The 16,624-nt window shown below is 43.0% G+C and overlaps 1 protein-coding gene across 3 annotated transcripts in view; it reads left to right on the top strand.

Moving 5' to 3' along the window:
* The window catches only part of Rnf130 (ring finger protein 130), a 106,560-nt gene that overhangs the window by 85,806 nt on the left and 4,130 nt on the right, over positions 1 to 16,624 (top strand). For 2 of the 3 annotated variants that reach the window (XM_041664032.1, XM_041664030.1), the window contains one exon: positions 3,889 to 4,070. The exons of the other annotated variant lie outside the window; for it this stretch is intronic. In XM_041664032.1, coding sequence (XP_041519966.1) covers positions 3,889 to 3,893 — 5 coding nt within the window. In that variant the 3' untranslated portion in view covers positions 3,894 to 4,070. Of the gene's footprint in view, positions 1 to 3,888; positions 4,071 to 16,624 lie in introns of those variants that run through there. 3 annotated transcript variants of the gene reach the window in all.

The raw sequence follows: 16,624 nt of genomic DNA, 5'->3' as shown, positions 1-16,624 counted from the left end.
CCCCCAGTGAGGGGGCTGGTGATATGATTCAGTGGGTAAAGGCGCTTGCTGCTAAGCCTGACTTGAGTTCAGTCACAGAATCTACCTTGTAGAAGAAAAAAATAATTACTGCAAGTTGCCCTCTGACCTCCGCACACATGCCATTGTAAATACCACACACACACACACACACACACACACCAGCACATAAAGTAAGTAAATGTAATTAAATATTTTTAAAAATTCAACCATGAGTAACAACCAGTACAAATAAATAGTGATGCCCTGGGCACTTCTATAGAACTACTAGACAATTTAATGGTCCTCTCACTCAGAATCTTCCCAGATGCTCAGTCTATACATCAGATGTTTTTGAGAATGCTTAAGTAGAAACCCAAGTGCCTGGGTCATACTGCTTCAGTTCCATGCATAAGTGCATTACTCAGAACCTAAGCCATGGGTCTTCACAGCCATGTCTTGGTCAACCTTCTCCCATTAGCCTTTGTAGATGGATGATTTGCCATTGTTCATTCGACTGTTACTTCTTTGCCTTCAAAACCATCTTAAAGGACAGCATCCATAATCTCATTTAGAGAGAACATTGAGTGAGTGTGTGCGTGCCTGCACCTGTGTGTGTGCACACCTGAGGGTACATGAAAAGATAGTCACCAAAATATTATTGGTGAGTATCTTAGGTTATATTTTTAGAATGTTTTTCTTTCCATTGTGAGCTTCTGTGTGACTTGGGGGTCTTGTTGCTTTTGCAAGCATGAATCACGTGATTTTTTTAAAAAAGACCATTTTGTTGTGGGAGACAAAGATCAGTTTTACTCTGTGCCAGTGTGTCTCTAAAAGGTTGGTGGAAATTCCTAAATTATTTTATTCCAGATAAAAGCTTTTTACCAAGTTGGGCATGGTGGTTCATGCCTTTAATCCCAGCACTTGGGAGGCAGAGGCAGGTGGATCTCTGTGAGTTTGAGGCCAGCCTGGTTTACAAAGAAAGTTCCAGGACAAGCAGGGCTGTTACACAGAGAAACCCTGTCTCAAAAAACAAACAAAAAAATAGCAGTTTTTAAATTTCTTGTTCATGGATTTTTTTTAATCTATGTACTCATTTTCCCTTACATGCCAATAAATTTATAGCCAAAATGGGGTCCTTTCTAATTTTAATCATCCCATCATTCTGATTTAACCTGTCCAACTGTCTATAAACAGATGGGAAAATGTGTTGACATTTTAGTGACTGTCTAGAAACTGACAGTAACCCCAGCACAAAAGCACCCATGAGGACAGTCTTCTTTCCTGACAGCTTCAGCAGTGCAGTATGCTCATTCACAAACCCTGTAGGCAAGAGCAGCCAGCCTGGCAGATGTTAGGGCAGCCATGCAGAACCCAGGCAGGTCTAGACCCCCTTGCTTTTTGCTGTTAAGTACATTGATTACCACCAGGGGGCAGCCAAGACAGGGGCACAAACTCTCTTGACCTTGTTCATGGATAACATTTACCAAGGATTCAATGCTATTGACTGCTTCAGAAATTGTGTATTTTGGAGTCCTTTGTTCAGTGAAAGAGTACTTATTAAGTATGCTTCTGTAACTAATTGTGCCTCAAAAACTTTTAACACTGCACACAAATCTGAGGAAATCTGAGACTGCAGGCATAAATAGGGTGATGGTCAAAAAAGTGAAATGCAGAGCCAAAGGACTTTGGCTTTAGCGTCTTCCTCACCCTTGTGATTCTCGGTGCCTACAGCAGCAAGACTATTGAACGGCATTCCCACAGGAGTTTGTTGTTCTACTTATTCAGATAGGCCTTGTGAAATCCAGCACCTGCCTTCTTCCTTCTCTGTGAGAAAGTTAGTTCCATCCTTGTTTTTATTTGAGGAACACATAAGTAGATGATGTAGGAGAGTGGGAAGTTAGACTATATATCTAGGGCCCATCTCTTAGTCTATAGACTCTGATTCTAAAAAAAAAAAATCACATCTTAAGATTTGCAGAGATATGTAGCTCAGATACTCGGGATTTTTTCACTGGTCTGGGCAACAGGAAATGCATGTGCCGAGATTAGTGTGATCGTATAGATCTGTGCTGGGATCTAATACAGAGAAGTCCTGGCTTCTGGACTCTTCAGCAGGTAGATGGATCCCACACCTCACTGATAGTTCTGGTGAGCTTTCCAGGTGTTGTTGTAGACATTTATCAGCCAGTTAAAAGCAGTGATGATCCTGTTTTTCTCTGTACTGAATATTTCTTAATTCTGCTCATTACTCCTGCTTTCTGGCGTGCACCACACAGCCAGCTAGCTAGGCTTCTGTCTTAGTACACTGGCAGATCAGCACAGTGTTGATAGAAAAGGTCTGAAAATAGAGTCATTAGACATCTTGGAGATGCTTTGTTTAGAAAGGAGGAAGAAGACGGTAGAGATGTCTCAAGGTGTCTGTCCCAAGAACTGCTGGAGCAAGGAGGATCTGCTGTGGACTGCACACTCCTTTGTGCTCACGGTAGCCTCATACTGCACAACCAGTGCGGAAAGACTGCAAGGTTGGCTGTAGTTCTAGAACCCTGGGCCTCACGGAGGACTGGACTCAATGAAGAAAACTTCTCTCGGGCAGAGTTGTCCATATGAGCTCTCCAGAAGCTACAGTTTAGGGCTGTGAGAGGCAGGTCTCCCTTTGAGTCACATAACTGTTAGGTGGAATCAGAGCCCCTGTGACAAGGATTAGGATTGCTTTCTAGTTGCCTCTTGCTGGACTTTGAATTTCAAAAGCAGAGTTTCCTGAAGAATATACCACTATAGTTTCTAGACTTCTTTTTCACCATCTCCCAGCGTGAGATCTGTCTGACTTTGTGACCTAGCCTTCCCTCATACATGACTAAAACAGAGTGGCTCTCACTGCCTGCCACACCTGTCATGGGAGCCATCAGGAGCAGTATGTGAAACACTAGTTAAGAATTGGAGATGTTTACTTTTTCAGTCAAATACTCTTGGTCAGACTAGCATCCATCTTTGTTTTTTATGTTACCAAGAATACTTAACATTACTTTCTGAGGTGTATTCTTGGAGTGAGTCTTCTTCCCTCTTGTCATATTTATTCTCCTTTAGCCAATCTCTAGTGTGTTTAGACACAGAGTAATACTGAGGCTGAGAGGGGTCGAGTGGTCCCTAATCGATTCTTGGGGAGGACAGTGGGATGCAGGCCAGTGCCTTTGCTCCCAACTCCTCTCTACACTGCTTAGCCCTGATTGCTCCACAGAACACTGAGGGCAACAGTTGTGGCCAGAGAAGTTTAGTTTCATGGATCCTCAGCACAGAGAAAAGTATCAGAACTGCTGGCATGATTTAGGCAGTGGAAATGAACCAGACATGAAGGTAGAGAGCCCCTGCGTAGGGAATAAGCCAAGTGCAAAGGACCAGAAAGTGGTCTTACAGGGCCAGGAGCTGCAAAGAAGACTATAGGATCCTGAGGGAACCAAGAAACTTTTCAGAAGACTGCAGGCACTCTTTAACACCTGTTACCAAAACATTAAGATAACACTCAGTACACCCAAAACCTGAGAGATTCCTGGAACAGAAAGTTTGTTTTTCAGCTCCTTTTATAGCCTTGGTAGTCTAGAATGGTAAAGAGCAGTAAAATCAGCAACTCAAAACCAGCTTGGATAACAGCTACTCCTGTGTGTTAGACTGTTAGCCTGTCTTTTTCCTGTTTTAATTATGGGAATATTAAAACACTTCTAAGATGACGCGCTGCTCAGACGACCACTCGGAAACTGCTAGTCTGAGGGAGCCTCTAGGGCAGGGGACAGTCCCAGGCCACCCTGCAGTTAGGGTCACATCTCTTTTGTTTTAGAATGTTGACAACCACCCTTGAACTAATTAATGATCTCTGTTTTCCCTTTTATTCCATAGGGTAGAATGGTTTTGAAGAAGGAAAAACACTGCTTTCTGACTGATTGCCTTGAAGGAAAAAAGAACCTATTTTTGTGCATCATTTACCAATCATGCCACACAAGCATTTATTTTTAGTACATTTTATTTTTTCATAAAATTGCTAATGCCAAAGCTTTGTATTAAAATAAATAAATAATAAAACAAAAGTACCGTGTGCAAGTGTCTTTTACCAACACACGTTTCAGAGGCTGATTTTGATACCACACATAGGATGTGCTTGTGACTTTATAAGAGGGCAGGAACAACATGGCTGCTGGTATTTAACCTGAGCAAAGCAGAGACATCCCGTGTGACACTGCTCCCTTAGTGCTCAGCTAATGGTTTACTCCATTTTATCTTAAAGGATGCCATCCACTCTGGTAACTTCTTCCTTTGTGTGTGATCCATGTGCCTTCACTAGGACTTTAGCTCTACATTGAAAACTTTGAACTGTTGCTCCCCTATTGTATCCCCATACCTGGGAGTGTGCTTTGCATGTAGTAAGTGCTCAATAAATTAATTTATGGAATGAAGGAGAGGGTTGTAAGGACTTCCAAACCAAGATGCTCCTTCTGCTTAGTGTGTACATTACACATTTCAGGAGTGTAGTCAGGAGCCAGTTCAACATGTGGTAATGAAACATTGTTGCCTTATTGAAGAAAAGGAGTTATTTTGTCATGTTGCATGCTTAAAGGATGGTGGGCATTTGTAAAACATTTGTAAATGCTTGAGCAGTAAATTCTTGGCCTTCCACTTTAGCATCCCTGAAATACCATGTTTCTGTGGGTATACACAGGCCGTGCAACCATGACAGGTCTCTGGATTCAAGAATATTTCCTCACCTACAAGGAAACTTCACACCTGCTAACACATATTATATGTTGAATATAAAGGATGTGAACTGATTTTCATGTTTTGTTACACTTTTGGTGACGGAAAGGAGATTTCAGTTTGTCAGCATTGAGTGTGAAGTTCTCTATAGAAGTCTCTTAGTTTATTTACCCTCCATCAAGTTGAGAAAGTAATATATTCCTAGAGTATGGGGTGTTTTATCACAGGACTTTTAGATGCCAATTTTTTAGGGTGTCAGTTGTCTCCATGTCTCTTGCAATGATCTTGAGGAATTTTGTCCCATATTAAGATAGTACATGATACTGACCTTTTTTGAGACAGGATTTGACCGTGCAGTCCAGGATGACCTCAGACCTGCAGTCCTGCCAGGTGCTTTCAGCAGTTGCTGTAGATCGTAGGCTGCACCAACAGCGCAGCCGTGATAATCTCACCATAAGGATTGGTTTACGGTGCGGGTCCAGTTTGCTAGGATTTTGCTGATGGTTTCTTTGGTTTGATAAGAGATACCGGTCTAAAGTTTCCTTCATTTATCTTTGTTCTGCTTTGGTATCATGGTAATGCTGGCCTCACAAATGTGTTCTGTAGTTTGGAAGCGTGTAAGAGCTGATGGTGATTCTTTAGATGTTGTGAACCCATATGGACCAGGCTGTTCTTCCTAGAAAGTGTCAGGTTTTCTGGTGTTCTCACAGGGCTGTGCCCCTGTAGTTCCTAGTGCTCAGTCACTCGTCCTCTCTGCCTCTCATCGTGGCCTTGATTGGCCCGGGACTCCGAATGTAGACCAGGCTGGACTCAAAGAGATCCACCTGCCTCTGCCTCCCAAGTGCCAGGATTAAAGGGGTGCGCCAGGACACTGGCTTGTTTTTCTTCCTTTAAAGATTAGGTTATTAATATTCAGTCTTTGAAGAGTTTTTTGTTTTGTCTGGAAACAAAGTCTGTCTATGTACCCAGGCCTGCCTGGAACTCAGGAACTCAGAGACTCTTCTGTCTCAGAGTCCTGAAGAGGTGGGATTATCAGTGCATGCTTGGCTTCCTCTTAAAATATAAATGCTCGTAGCCAAAAATCTTCCTCAATTATTATTTCACCTAACCATATTTAATTCTATTTGCTAATCTTTCCTTTCCCCTGTGATTTCTTTGACACACCGATTATTTAGCAGTTCTGTTGTTTAAACCCTTCCAAATCTGTCACAAATTTTCAATTTCATCTTCAGTTCTTCCAGACCCATTAGTTGGTTGGAGAAAGTGAGAGATTTTGTGATTTTTAACCTGTTTAATGTTCCGGGACTGTCGCAGAGGGTGCTCAGTGCCCCCCCCCCCTCAGACCTGGATTCTGCCGTGACCAGGCGCAGTGCTCTGTAGTGTCATCTGTGTCTGCTTGGTTGATGCGTCCAGTTCCTCTCTTTCCATGCTTCTCTTCTGTCTATTCTACCCCCTGAGAAAGGTTAGTGTTGAGGCTTCAACTGCTTTCATTCAGTTCTCGGCTTCTCCCTTCCATCCGCTTAGATTTTGCTCTATGTACTTTGGGATTCTTTTGTCATGCGTATGGAATTGGAGAAATGTTTACTCACGCCGTGTGCTCATTACATTCCTACCCCTGAACTTCACTGGGTAAAGGGCCTTCCTGGTGGCATAGCTGTCAGCTGGCTTATTCTCTTAACAGAAGGGATTGTTGAGCTGACGTCTTCCCCAGTACAGTTGGTTTCCTCCTGGCAGGGTTTTGTGTGTGTGTGTGAGTAAATAGTATAGTCCCTGCCACCTAATGCGTCCCAGTGGAAATCAAAGGAATTCTACCTTTCCATTTCTTCTCATTTGTGATTAGCTGTTCCCTTTCAGATAGTCATCAGTAGACGGAGGGCCTCAGGTGGCAGTGTCGCTGTCTCTGCTAGTTTAACATGCTCCTCTCCACATGTTCTAAGACTTTACCATCACGTACTGCTTCCTTCAAGATACGTACTGTTCACGCCAGGTGCATAATTTTGTCAAGAACTAAAAACTAAAAAGGAGTATGTTTAAAGGTTGAGACTGGAAAGGTAGTCATCAGTAATGGAGATAAGAACCTGGTGTTTTTGTAGCTTTTGATACTTAACTGGCATCATATTTTCATGTTCTAATCATGATCTCAGTAACCAAGAAAGTCGTGGTGTGTGTGTGTGTGTGTGTGTGTGTGTGTTGCGCATTAAAATGTGGCTCTTGACTGTGCACTGGTAGCGCACACCTTTAATCCTAGCATTCGGGAGGCAGAGGCAGGTGGATCTCTGAGTTGGAGGCCAGCCTGGTCTACAGAATGAGTTCTAGGACAGTCAGCAGTCAGGACTGTCCACAGAGAAACCTTCTCTGGGGGTGGGGTGGATGTGGCTCTTGTTCCTTTAAACCCAGTATAGAATTAGCATCAAAATGAAGTTGTTTATTTTTAGTAGACGTTATATGAATAGAATTAATATATAAAATAATTTGTTGTTTACTATTTTAAAACTAAGAAAGTAACTGTATTTAGGATGGCATGGTTATTTTGGCTCTAAATCCTTGGGGAAGCTTTTGTAATGGGTAAAGCATAAGTTGTTTTTCCCTTCATTTTTCTAACCAAAAAATAACTTTTTAAAGAATACTTTGTGTCATTAGTGGTGGTGGTGAACCCTTTAATCCCAACACTTGGGAGGCAGAGGCAGGGGCATCTCCAGATTCAGGATCTCCAGATTCAGGGCCAGCCTGGTCTACAGAGCAAGTTCCAGAACAGACAGAGCTGTTACAGAGAAACACTGTCTCGAACCATCCTCTCCCTCTCTCTCTCTCTCTCTCTCTCTCTCTCTCTCTCTCTCTCACACACACACACACACACACACACACACACACAAAAGAATACTCCTGTCAAGGAAACCCTGGCTTCAGTTGGTAAACGTATCTAAAGAGGGGCTGAGTCTACTAGTCCTATGTCTGGTCACAGGCAGCTGTAGACACTAAGCCTGGAGAAATCAAGCCTCATTGAGAAATCATTTTTTAAATACAGAAAAAAGACCCAAAAGTGTCCTCAACATTTTACCTTTCCAATTATGAAGAGTTTTAGGAAAAGTTTAAAAATAGGATTTAATAGACAAGCAAAAAAAAATTTTTTTTTAATTAGCCTGCGATTGTCCACTCACTCTGTTTACTTGTGAGTTTGAATGTGTCACCCCTCTGCTTTGGTCTGGGACTCCACATTTGGAAACAGAGACAGCAGCAGAAGCCTGTGGCATTAAGCTCCTGTCCAGCCAGATGTAGCTTTGGGCATAGTAAACTGCATCTGTGCTGTCCCCAGTGCTTTACCTGTGCCCCAAGCTAAAGTTTACCGCAAACCAGTGTCTACTCCATGTTGATTTAATCTGCACGTTAGAATGTGCAGCAGACAAGCATATACCCTGGCCGGACCCCCGCCTGGCTTGCTAAGCTTCCTCCAACCTCAGTCTCCTCACCAGTGAGTAAAGGCTACTGTAGCAGCATACAGGGCTTAGAAGTTTGGGGGAAATTGTGTTGTGAAGGTGCCTGGCATATGCTGTGACTCAGTAGTGTCTGTGTTTCCTTCCTTTATAAAATGATAAACTGGCTAGTCCATGGTGGCGCACGTCCTTAAACCCAGCACTCAAGAGGCAGAGGCAGGCAGATCACTGTGAGTTAAGAGATCAGCCTGGTTTCAGGACAAACTACAGAGAGAAATCCTGTCTTGGGGGAGTTGGGGAAGATAAACTGTACCTGCAATGTCCTTCCTGTTGTGGGATATTTATACATTGTGTGAAGGTGATTGCTGTAATTGGTGTAATAAAAAGCCACGTAGCCAATAGCTAGGCAGAAGGTATAGATGTAATCTGAGCCTTCATAATTAGTAGTTTTTGTTCATTGTTTGTAAGCTGGCTGGCTGGACAGAGAAAGACTTGTTACACCTTCCCAATATTGAAAAGGGAAAAGCCTTGTCGGGCATATTCAGCCTAAGAAAGGCCCTGGGCCACCAAGGTCTTACAGCTCATCTTTGATGCCTGGAACCATCCAGATCCACTGCCTTTCCTTCCAGTTCACATAGCAAACGTGCTAGACTGAGCAGAGCTCATCACCACGAAAGACCAAGAGATCCCTGTGTTGGGGAGAATGCATAGCGCTTAGACTCCTGGGAAGGTTCACTCTCGCTTTCCACCCAGGTGGTAGCCGCAGCCCTAGGGCACAGTGATAAAGCAGCATTTCCACCTATGATCCTGTGCCTTTACCAGACCAGAAGCAGGGCTTGTAGTTAGTACCCCGGTAGCCTTTCTAAAGTGAGGATCAGAGCAGATTTGAGCACTAGTTACTTGGTTAATTTGTTTGTTTGGTTTGGTTTTTGGCTTTTCAAGACAGGGTTTCACTGTGTAGCTTTGTAGCCTGTCCTGGAACTCACTCTTGGAGACCAGGCTGGCCTCAAACTCACACAGAGATCTGCCTTGCCTCTACCTCCTGAGTGCTGAGATTAAAGGTATATGCCTCTACCCCTGGCTTCGTTTTTTTGTTTGTTTGTTTGTTTGTTTTTTTAAGGAAAGCCACTGTTAAATTTCAGAATATGTTTCCATAGTGAAAGGTTGGGGCTGCTTTTGTTGTTTTGAATTGGGGCCTCGGGGAGTCCAGGTTGGTCTCAACTTTGATATGTAGTCAGGGGTAAGCTTGATCTGAGCTTCCTAACCTCTTTATCCCAGTGGTAGGGCTCAAACCCAGGGCTCCATGCATGCTAGTTTATCACTCTTACCAACTAACTACACTCCCTAGCTTTTCTAAACTAATTCTTAAACGTTGCCAAATCTTTGAGTTTTACAGTGGGTTGGATACAACTGAGCAGAAGACTGTCTGCCTTCACCTTGTGATGCTTTTAATTTCATCAAAAGAAGTGGAAACAACCTTGGATCTGATTTATTTGAGATCTGTGGGAAGCCAAAGAATTTTTCAATTTTGCTTGTGTCAGAAGCTATTGTCACTAGGTCACTAGACACTCTAAGGTATAGACAGTTATGGCTTAGATTGAATTGGGCAAAGCAGGACAGGTAACCCCAGCATTTGGGAAGCTGAAGTAGGAGGATCCTGGCTACATAGATGACCTCATCAAACACAAAAAAATCTTTATACATAAGAAAAATTACTGCAAATAGAAATTCAGGAGAAAATAGGTAATAGTGTATAATTTTAAGTGATGGTTAAAATACTAATAATGTCTTAAAACTTGTCTGATGCAGTTATTTATGTTAGAAACCTGACCATGAGTCCAGAAAGACTAGAAGCCAATGTTCTAGGTGTTTCTCTCAGGAACAGCAAACCAAATCTAATGAACTATACAGACGATAAATGAACGAATGGAGAACAAATCGGTCAAACCAAGCATAAAGGCATTTCTTTAAAATGGTAATGAAATTAGCGTCCTGACCAAGGAGACAGATACCCAATACTAGGAATGAAAGCTATCCCAGCTCCCAAGATTCAGGTGTTTTAAACAGTATTAGCGGAAAGAATCTTGACAACATGTAAATAGGAAAACCTAAAAGTCTCTCTCTCTCTCTCTCTCTCTCTCTCTCTGTCTCTCTCTCTCTCTTACTCTCCCTGTCTCTCTCTCTCTCTCTCTCTCTCTCTGTCTCTGTCTCTCTCTCTCTCTTTGTCTCTCTCTCACTCTCTGTCTCTCTCTCTCTCTTACTCTCCCTGTCTCTCTCTCTCTCTGTGTCTCTCTCTCTTACTCTCTCTGTCTCTCTCTCTGTCTCTGTCTGTCTGTCTGTCTGTCTCTCTCTCTCCCTCCCTCACTGGCTTTGACTTGGCAGCAGCCCTGTCTCAGCCTCCCAAGTGCTGGGATTACAACCACATACCACCATACATGGCCTTCTTTGGTTTTATTACTTTGAAAATGTGTATGTTTGAACTCATTGACGGGGGGAGGGGTGGAAAGTCGTGTTTTTATCTTAATATTTACAGGGGGAAAACCATAAAATTCCAAGCTGTTTTATAGAGAGAATGACCCACAAAACTGTGATTTCCATTCCAAATTAATGTATTGAGTATACAGCTGGCAGGAAGGAAGAAAGCAAACAGTGAACATCGGGACAGACATCTGATCGGAAACTTCTCCCCATCCGGCAGAACCACATGGAAAAGTCTGGGCACCAAGCAGTCTGCTAGAGTGTCTGACCAGACAAAGCATCCTCTCCTGCGTGACGCTTTCAAACAGCTCTCTCTGGCACCTTTGCATCATGGGACACATAGTAACTGAGTCTCTTATGCTTTATGCAGAAGCCTGGGAACTCCTGAACACCTCCCCTACCCCAGTCATATTCAACAGTGTTTTTACTAAGTCTAACCATTTATCCTGTGCCCAAGGACATGGCAGCCTCCCTCTCCCTTGCCCTCCTTTCCCTTCCTCAGAAAGGCAGCCCCCAGTCCTAGACAAGGGGGCGGGTGTGTGGCAACCCCACCTCCAGAGCCAGCTTCTCCCTATGCTTAAACAGCACATGGTAATTTACTAATACAGTAAAAAAAAAAAAAAGGTGCAGCAAGTGAAGAGTAAGAAGGACTAAAACTCCACCGTCCACACATGCAGACCTCGAATGTAAAAGAGCTCTCAGTGACAAAGAGCACAGCGCTTTCAGAACACTCTCTGGACCTGGCGATGTGTTTAAAACCAGCCAGAAGCTTCGTGCTGAAAACCCGCTCTTCAGACTCTCACCACCCGTAGACAGTGTTAGCCACTATGGTAAGGCAAGAAAAAGAAATGAGTAGCCGGGCGGTGGCGGCTCACGCCTTTAATCCCAGTACTCGGGAGGCAGAGGCTGGCAGATCTCTGTGACGAGGACAGCCTGGTCTACGTAGTAAGTTCCAGAACAGTCAGAGCGAGTTCCGGGACAGGCTCCAAAGGTAAACAGACAAACCCTGCTTGAAAAACCGAGAGAGAGCGAGAGCGAGAGAGAGAGAGAGAGAGAGAGAGAGAGAAATGAAAGGAGCAAATGAAGAGTAAAAATGAATAAAACTACCACCATCCACAGACAACTTAAGGAGAAAAGTCCTGCGAAGCCTTCAGACCATTTTAAAAAGAAGCTGATTTATCAGAGTCAGTTAGACTGTGGTACAGGCCGAGTGGCATGAACCAGCCACCCAGGCTGAGGGAGGAGGGCCATCTGACCCAGCAGTTCTGCGCCCAGTCATCAAGAACCTGTCTTTTTAAAATAATATACCAACAATAAGCAATTAAAAATAAATTTTTCAAAAAGCTATGTTTACAAGAGTATCAGATAGACACCATCTGAAGAAATCTGAGAGAAAATGCAGTGCTTCTACACAGAAAGCCACTGTGCATTGATGAGATATTCAAGGTGACTGAACAGAAGAAACATAGTAAGTGGGAGAAGGAAACAACAGTACCGTCCCATATTAATCTCCAGATCCATGTGACGTTCCAGGAGGCAAGTGTGGAGAGGGATAATTTGACAAACTTGCTAAATTCTAGAGTTTATTTGGAAATGAGGAGGCCAAGAATATCAAGACGTCTGGAGGGGCAACTAAGCAGGACTGACAGAGACAAAGACTGAATAAACCAAGAGCTGACTCTGTGAGATGGGATCAGGAGGGCCTGTGCAGGACGGTGCTACATCGGGTGATACTGTACAGGGGAAAACGAATCTGAATCCCTACCATACTTGAAAATTTTAACTGAAACGAACAATGGGCCTAAATGCGAAAGGCCTAACAGTGAAGCTTCCAGAGGTAGAATTGAGTGTCTTCAGAAACTTCGGTTGTAAGCAAAGAGTTAACTATGACTTTTCTTGTTTGTCTGTTTTGTTTTTTGTTTTTTTGAGACAGGGTTTCTCTGTAGCTTTTGGAGCCTGTCCTGGAACTAGCTCTTATAGACCAGGCTGGCCTTGAACTCACAGAGGTCTTCCTGCCTCTGCTTCCCAAGTGCTGGGACTAAAGGCATGCGCCACCACTGCCCAGCTAATCATGACTTTTAAAAAGCACAAACTGAGCTGGGCATGGTGGCACACGCCTTTAGTCCCAGCACTTGGGAGACAGAGCAGGCAGATCTTAGTAAGTTTGAGGCCAGGCTGGTCTACATAATGAGTTCTAGGACAGCCAGGGCCAAGCCGGGGCCTACCTTAACCAAATAAATAAATAAATACTTAAAAGTACCAACCATGAGATATGATAGATAAATTGGTCCACATTACAATTTTAAAAATTATCAGAATATGCTATTTTAGGAGAAGATTCCTGAAAATTATATCCTAAAGACTCACTCAGAAGAAAGAGGACTGCCAGCAGGCCTAGGAGTAAACCTGTAATCTCAGCACTACCTGGACTACATAGCAAACGCTACCTCTAAAACTGAAAGAAATGAGCTTTGGGGAAGAAAAGAGAGAGAGACTGACAATTTGCCCTTTTTAAAAAAAGGAAGAAAGAAGAAGAGTCTAGACATGGTTTTCCCCAAGGAGAAAGGAGAAGCATTAATGATGGCGGGTCCCTAGAGGGACGTGCGGGGTGATAGTAGCATTCTGGTTTTTGACGTCAGGGGTGTTCTGTCTTTATGGAGATTCATAAGATTTGCACATTCCTCGATAACATCATATAGCCAACAACAGTAACAAAATCAAGAAAGGGGTCAAGAGTACTCTACATCCTTGGCAGAAGCAGGCTCCCCCGTCTCTGAAATGTACTGTGTATGTATGTGTGTGTGTGTGTGTGCACATGTGTGAGTGTGTGCATATGCATGTGTGTGTGATTCCGTTTGTGTGTGTGCACATGCATGTGTGTGGTTCCGTTTGTATGTGTGTATGTGCACACGTGTGTGTGTGCACATGTGTGTGTCTGTGTGTGCACATGCATGTGTGTGGTTCCGTGTGTATGTGTGTGTATGTGCACACGTGTGTGTGCGAACATGTGTGTGTCTGTGTGTGCACATGCATGTGCGTGGTTCCGTGTATATATGTGTGTATGTGCACACGTGTGTGTGCACATGTGTGTGCACATGCATGTGTGTGGTTCCATGTGTATGTGTGTCTTTTAAAGGAATCTGGTTGGCAGGTAAGGTTAGTGAACTAAATGTGGACATTCTTAGTTTCTGCTCTTTTTTGGTGCTAAGGATTAAACCCAGGGCCTCGTGCGTAATAAGCGTGTGCTCCACCACACATAAGCTTGAGCCCTGTTCTGACCAGCTAGGGAGAGGAACAGGTCACATGCTGTCAGCTGACCTGACAGAAAATGTTAGCTCATGCCAGCTTCTGTTGGTTTTGGCTCTATCTGCAGAGCAGAAGGCACTTACATTACCACCTGAGTTACACTGTTTAGTATTGTTAGGTTGTACAGGTTGAACTGGAAACCAAGACTGAGAGGTCAGAAAACAAACAACCAATTTTTTATCTGGGACCTGACTCAGAAGCCACTTTGTACAGTAAGCATCTTTGAATTAGTCCTGGTTTTTTAAGATACAGATCTTTTTTGCCTGTGGTACCCAGAGAGGCCAGAAGAGGGCATCAGATCTCCTAAAGCGGAAGGTACAGGAGATTGTGAGCCACTATGCTCTTTACTGCTGAGGCATCTCAGGGGTCCCTTAAAATGGAACACCACCCCTTAATTCCTCCCGATTCAAACATCATAAGAAAACTTTAAACTTCTAGATGATGTCACGGGAGAAGATCTCAACAACCTCGGGATTGGTGGCGATTCCCTTAAACTGACACAACAGTGCAGGCTGTGAAAGGGAAAGAAGTCAATAAATTAGATTTTGTCAAAATTTGGAACTTGCCCTTCAAAAGTCATTATTATTAAAAATGAAAAGTCTCTCTTAAAAAGTTTTTTCAAGTTGGGCGGTGGTGGCACACGCCTTTAATCCCAGCACTCGGAAGGCAGAGGCAGGCAGATCTCTGTGATTTTGAGCTCAGCCTGGTCTACAAGAGCTGGTTCCAGGATAGCTAGGACTGTTACACAGAGAAACCCTGTCTCGAAATATCAAAAAGAAAAGGAGATCTGAGAAGTGACTCGATGGTGGAGCGCTGGTCTAGCGTGCATAGTACCTTGGGTTCCAGCCCCAACACCTACCACCCAAAAAGAAATAGAGTCTCTGATACAGGCACAAAAAGATGCCCAGTATCACTCATCAACAGCAAAGGGCAAGTTAAAGCTGTAAGGAAGGCCTGGCGGTGGTGGTGCACAACTTTAATCCCAGCCTTTGGGAGGCAGAGGCAGGCAGATCTCGGGGAGTTTGAAGTCAGCCTGGTCTACAGAGTGAGTTCTAGGACAGGCAGGACTGTTACACGGAGAATCCCTGTCTCAGCTGTAAGGAGAGGGGCTGGAGAGATGAAACCGCACTTGACAGCACCTGCTGCTCTTCCAGAGGACCCAGGTTCAGTTCCCAGCACCCACATGGTAGCTCACACCTAGAAGTCAACAACAATACCAATTCCAGAAAACCCACAAACACATGGAAATTTAACAATGCTCACCTGAATCATCAATGGGTCAAGGAAGAAATAAAGGGGGAAATTAAAGACTTCCTAAAATTCAATGAAAATGACCACACAACATACCCAAATTTATGGGACACAATGAAAGCAGTGTTAAGAGGCAAGTTCATAGCACTAAACACCTACATAAAGAAGCTGGAAAAATCCCACACTAGTGAATTAACAGAACATTTGAAAACTTTAGAACAAAAGGAAGCAAACTCATCTAAGAGAACTAGAAGGCAGGAAATAATCAAATTGAGAGCTGACATCAACAAAATAGAAACAAAGAAAACAATACAAAGAATCAATGAGACAAAGAGTTGGTTCTTCCAGAAAATCAATAAAATAGACAAACTTTATCCAAACTAACCAAAAGGCAGAGAAGAATATCCAAATTAACAAAATCAGAAATGAAAAGGGGGATATAACAACAGACATGGATGAAATACAGAGGATAATCAGGTCATATTTCAAAAACCTGTACTCCACAAAATTGGAAAACTTAAAGGAAATGGACAACTTTCTGGATAAATATCACCAAAATTAAATCAAGACCAGATAAGCAAATTAAACAGACCTATAGCTGCTGAAGAAATAGAAGCAGTCATCAAAAGTCTCTCAACCAAAAAAAGCCCAGAACCAGATGGTTTTAGCTCAGAATTCTATAAGACTTTCAAAGAAGAACTAATACCAATACTCCTCAAATTATTCCACACAATAGAAACAGAGGGAACATTGCCAAACCCTTTTTATGAGGCTACAATTACCCTGATACCCAAACCACAGAAAAACAATACTAAGAAAGAGAATTACAGACCAATCTCACTCATGAACATTGATGCAAAAATATTAAATCAAATACCAGCAAATCGAATCCAAGAACAGAACTATCATCCACCATGATCAAATCAGCTTCATCCCACAAATGCAGGGATGGTTCAACGTATGAAAATCTGTCAACGTAATCCACCAAAATAAACAAGCTGAAAAATAAAAACCACATGATCATCTCATTAGATGCCGGAAAAGCTTTTGACAAAATACAACATCCCTTCATGATAAAGGTCTTGGAGAGAGCAGGGATACAAGGAACATACCTAAACATAATTAAGGCAATATACAGCAAGCCAACAGCCAACATCAAACTAAATGGAGAGAAACTCCCAGCGATTCCACTGAAATCAGGAACAAGAAAAAGTTGTCCACTCTCTCCATATCTATTCAATAGAGTTCTTGAGGTCCTAGCTAGAGCAATAAGACACCAAAGGGAGATCAAAGGGATACAAATTGGAAAAGAAGTCAAACTCTCACTGTTTGCTGATGATTTGATAGTTTATATAAATGTTCTTAACTATTAACCCATCTCTCTAGCCCTGGAAATGTGCATATTTAAAATATGCCTA

Source organism: Microtus oregoni, unplaced genomic scaffold (assembly GCF_018167655.1).
Source record: "Microtus oregoni isolate MIOR12 unplaced genomic scaffold, Mior012 000015F_ref0000493, whole genome shotgun sequence".
Classification (NCBI taxonomy): domain Eukaryota; kingdom Metazoa; phylum Chordata; class Mammalia; order Rodentia; family Cricetidae; genus Microtus; species Microtus oregoni.
This window is presented reverse-complemented; position numbering and strand designations above follow the sequence as displayed.